Below are 5358 nucleotides of genomic sequence, written 5' to 3'. Positions count from 1 at the left end.
GTCAACACAAGCTAAAATAATAACCTGTCTAAATTATAAAACCAATACTGTAGGCACACAGACAGTTGATGTTAATGTCTCAAGTGGTGATTGTAACTAAAGCTACAGTGTAGTCCACTAGCCCTCTCTCTTTATTTGTCATGTTATTGGTTGTCACATCTTCATTGTAGTAAAGTAAAGGTCTCACGTAGCAGTGGTTTCTTTCTTCCTGTTTTTTGGAGCTTGTTGACCAAGCCTATGAATGACATTACATGTGTGTACCGAGTCTGTCCAGAAGGTTATCGTTTGGGAGAAACAAACTAATAATTTGATTTCTATAATCAATAACTAAAAAGTCTACTGAGTGTTCTCCTGTATACGGTCAACTGTGAGTACTGCTTTTTACGTGTTACTGTATGGTCATAGAGAGGTCGAAAATTAGTGTCACCCTTGAAAAATATTAGAAAAAAAGACTATAAAATTAAAGCTATATTGTATGCTGGAAAAATATTGACAATTATACTAATACATTTTCTCAGAAAAATAAATTTTGTTTAACAAGTAAGATATATTTTTCAAAAAACTACAGTGGTCAAAATTTATTACCACCCCCATTTTCAATCCCTTTCAATACCTCACCTTGCGAGGATAACAGTATTGAGACTTTTTCAAAAATGTTTTAGGAGATTGGAGAAAACATTGGGAGAGATGTTAGATCATTCCTCCATACAGAATATTTCCAGATCCTTGATATCCTTCATCTGTGCTTATGGACTGCACTTTGTAATTCAAGCCAAAGGTTTTCAATGGGGTTCAAGTTCTGACATGGCCATTGCAAAATGTTGATTTTGTGGTCAATTAACCCTTTCTTTGTAGCTTTTGATATGTGCTTGGGGTTATTGTCTTGATGCAAGATCCACATGTGGCCAAGTTTCAACTTCCTGGCAGAGGCAACCAGATTTTTGACTAAAATGCCATGGTACTGAGTCAAGTTCATGACGCCGTTGACCTTAAAAAGAGCCCCAGGACCAGTGGAAGCAAAATAGCCCATAACATCAAAGATCCAAACGCCAAACCCTTTAAAAAAAAAAAAGTATAATTGAGCATTCAATACAGCTCAGTATTCATATTATTTATTTTAAAATGCTCAGCGCAGTCAAGATTGTTTAATTGATCCTTTATTTAACTAGGCAAGTCAGTTAAGAACAAATTCTTACTTACAACGACAGCCTACCCTTGCCAAACCCAAACCCGGACAATGCTGGGCCAATTATGCGCCTCCCTATGGGACTCCCAATCCCAGCCGGTTGTAATACAACCTGGAATCAAACCAGGGTCTGTAGGGACGTCTCTGGCACTGAGATGCAGTGCCTTAAACCGCTGTGCCACTTCCTGTGTTTTATAGACATATTTCTACATTATGGGATTGGAAAAGACTGCCTGAAATTAGTTAACAGACCAATAAGAAAGAGTTCCAAACATCTCTGCCAATAACAGATAGCGGGGTGGGGAAAACTGAAAACTAAGACCATTCTCGGACGGTCCTAGCAAAATTCTTGCTTGAGAAATTAATCTTTATGTAAAGATGCCATTTTTGTTTCTTGTTGATCATTTTAATTTCAAATAATTACAGTAAGGTACTTCATTTTTACCCAGACATTATTTGGTATTGAGATAAAAATGGCTCCATTCCACCTTTAGACAGTCTTTTTTGCTCATCTTTATCAAGGGTACCAATAGTTTTGTATCTGACTGTACTTGAGATGGTACTTACTGTGGGTTACTTTAGCAAGATATCCAATAAGTGGATGTTTACTAATAAGTGGATGTTTCATGTTTAAATGATGCAGTCTTGAAATTATCTTTGCTATACTTCAGAAACTGAGTAATGTTGTGTTGTATTGCTTTGTTTCCCGAAAGGTGAGGGGCCATGAACTCCACAGTTGGGTTGGAGAATTTCAGCCTGAGCACCACATATGACCCAGACAAACTGTGTAATCCAGCTGACTACCCCAAAGAGAGGTGGCCCTTTCTCTTTATGTACCTGGTCATCATTATCATCGGGATTCCCTCCAACTCCTTTTTCCTCTATGTTTCCTGGCAGCACATCAGAAAGAGGAACACCCTGGGCATCTATCTGTTTAACCTGGCCCTGTCTGACCTCCTATTCACTGTGGGACTGTCTCTTTGGGTGGACTTTATGTGGCATGGTGTCTGGTTTCACGGGGATGCAATGTGCATTCTCTCCGTCATAATCCTCTTTACTAACTTCTACACCAGCGATGGGCTGCTTTGCTGTATTGCTCTGAACCGTTACCTGGCTGTGGTCCACCCGCTAAAGTACCCCATCCTGAGGAGGCTCGACACGGCCGTGATGATCAATGTGGCTATCTGGGTGCTGGTGGTCTCCTTCAATACCTCCACCATCATCTGGACCGACTCGTACAACTCAGATGAGCAGAGAGCCATGTGTTTAGACATGTTCCCCTTGAGGGACAGTCTGCTACAGGTCAGTGTGGCTCGTTTTGTCCTGGGTTTCCTGTTTCCTGTCCTGCTGGTGTCGTTCTGCTGTCGGGGGATCTGTTTGGCAGTACGTGCCAACCAGGCCACGGAGGAGCAGGAGAGGAGACATGTGTCCCAACTCCTGGTGATGGTGCTGCTCACCCTGGGGCTCTGCTTTGGACCCATCCACATTATGATGCTCTTGCGGGGGCTGCTGGAGCACTGTGGGAGCCCCTCCTGGCTCTTCCTGCCCTATAAGGTCAGTATGGCGATATCAGCACTCAACAGCGTGGCTGACCCCTTCCTCTACTGTTTCATCACCAGGCTAGGCAAGGCAAATGTCACACAGGTGGTACACTACCTCCAGCGAAAGAGAAAGGGGAATGGTCAGGAGGTGGTGTAATGTAGTAATGTAACCTCAAACCAGAACATTGGAGAGAGACAATGCCATTACTGCCCAGTTGATGGTCTCAGATACCTCAGTTTACATGCTGCTGTTCAGTCATTGTTACATTTCTAGCATGATATAGCACAAATACTGGGACTGCATGAAGGTGGACGGTTAAACTTTAATTTGATTAGATTTTTATCAAATAACAATGCTGATGTAGTAAAGTGGTCAAGGTCTATTTTTGTGTGCTATTGGTATATTTCAGGTGTATTCAACCGGGGATCCGCGGACCCCTGAGGTACTGCAGCAGGTGCGCGAAAATATAAATATATACATGAATATCGCTAGCAACAACAACAGAGAACATCTTTCTAATGTTGTCCGCTGTATTTTACAACTCCTAATATTGAACAAATTACACTAATTTAAGCTAATTACACTTACTGAAGGATTTGACATAGGCTTTGAAAAAGCACCCGCTAGTACCAGTCTCAGCAAGTACACATGGCTAACAGCTGCTATTAGCGAAAATGTATTTTGGAGTTACTTTTCTATCTAATAGGCTATGTTAGAGTTTACAAGTCCTCTTCCAATTTATAATGTGAGGAGATCAAAATAATAAAAAACTGTCTACCAAATCTATTCATTTTAAAATGTTGATTACTTTCCATTGACCTGATAATAAAACGTGAATTATAATTGCCTGAAAGGGTGTCCCTGGGCAAGAAAAGGTTGAAGACCCCTGGTATAGTTGGTTACCTCTGAAACACTAGTCTGTAAATAAACGGCAAGACAAACCTGAAAGTAAAGAACTAAATTCATCCTTCTATAGTGTCACAGGGAGGGATAAAATTACTAGTTCAAGGGTAATGTGATTGCTATCAGCAAATCATGTCTTAGTAATGATTTCCTGGCACAATGATCGAAACCGCAACACAGTATGTGTCTTCTTGACAAAGCATGAGTCCATATTTGTCAATCACAATCAGAAAGCAGTGGGATCTCATTTTTGTTTCAATGTATTTGGCACCCTCTTCTGTTCTATATGTGCAGCCACTACACACTGGAGCCAGACTAAAACAGTCACTCCCCCTCTCTCTCAAGTTTCTGTAATACAAACACATAAAAATACCCATAGTGTAGTTGTATTGGCAGGCTTCTGTACAGTGTGCATTGGTTTCTATTTGAGAAGTAACTAGATGCCCAAACTAAAATAATTTCCTACTAATAAACATTTAAATAAGAGTGATAACTTAGTTTTGCTCTAAATAAGAACTTGGTATGGAACATTAAACATGGAACATTAACAGAATATTTACAAGGATTTGTTTGGTAATTTCCATCACTTAGTTAATTAGCTGCAATCATTAGCTATCTTCACTTTCCTTGAGTTGTATTAAATCATAGTAAGAGCTCTATTTGTGTTGTTGCCCTTGGAGTTGTCTTTGCCCTCTTAAATTGGGTTGGGAAATGAAAGTGCACCAAGAAGAGGTCTACCACCTGCCAGAACTGCTTTTAGGATTGGTTGGCTGACTTAGCCTATTAACAGTGTCCTTTGTCATTGCAGAAGCAGTTCCTGTTCTTTTTTGTTTGTGTAAGTTATCTCATAGGTTTGTATATAAAAGTGTCTGGTAGACTACAGTTGTATGTACTTTCCCAATACACACACACACACCCATAATTCATTGGTCGTGCACACCGATTCCTTTTTTTCTCGTTTTGTCGCCAAACATTTTGTCTACAGCTCAAGCCGTACTTATTCATGCTATTTTACCTTTCCTTCATGCATTTGTTGATTAACAGTATGATCGTGATTAAGGTGATCGTGATTAAGAGTTAAGCTAAAGAAATGTAAATACATACTTTGTTTATCCTCATAATTGTATTGGGGTTGCTCCTGGATGGAGATTTTGTCAGTCAAAGTGAGATACACTACAAGAGAGAGCCATGTTTTGACTGTGTTGTGGTTCATGCCAACCTATTGATTGTCCCGGGGGAGGATAATTGAGTAACTAAATTAAATTAAAATGTGTAACTTAAGGCATGGTTTATGAGCTTGACTGAAGTGTTTGCTATTGGTAATATGTAGCCTATATTTACTGCCTACATATATTGATATTGTCAGAATGCTGATTTTGAAGTTAATTGGTCATTTGTGTAGGAATGCAATGTTCCATGGTGAAATGCATTGTTGGTAAAATGTATTTAAACCCCCTCATTCCCTGTTGTGATTGACCAGTCATGGAGTCATGGCTATACTATGCTTGTGCATGCAAATTGTTATCAGGAATTAGAGGCATTTGTTAGCCTGTCAGAGCATTGACCTATGTTGCTCTTTGTCCTGTTTATTATTTTGTAAATATTACAAGTGCTTTCAGTACCTATTTATTATTTATTATGAAAATAAAAGCATTTACCTTGGGCAGAAAAACTGCACTATCCTTATCTGCCTCTTTTCTGCACATCCACATTTGTCCAAAATACAT

The 5358-nt window shown here is 39.6% G+C and overlaps 1 protein-coding gene across 1 annotated transcript; it reads left to right on the top strand.

Annotated features, from left to right (window-relative positions):
* Positions 1-1909: 1909 nt before the first annotated feature.
* On the top strand, positions 1910-2884 carry LOC149972116 (G protein-coupled receptor 65-like). The gene has a single exon (XM_090219323.1). The coding sequence runs from the start codon at positions 1910-1912 to the stop codon at positions 2882-2884; it is 975 nt and encodes a 324-aa protein (XP_090075449.1).
* Positions 2885-5358: the final 2474 nt, after the last annotated feature.

Source organism: Oncorhynchus mykiss, chromosome 25 (genome assembly GCF_057628025.1).
Source record: "Oncorhynchus mykiss isolate SJ-2025 chromosome 25, ASM5762802v1, whole genome shotgun sequence".
NCBI classification, from domain to species: Eukaryota; Metazoa; Chordata; class Actinopteri; order Salmoniformes; family Salmonidae; genus Oncorhynchus; species Oncorhynchus mykiss.
This window is presented reverse-complemented; position numbering and strand designations above follow the sequence as displayed.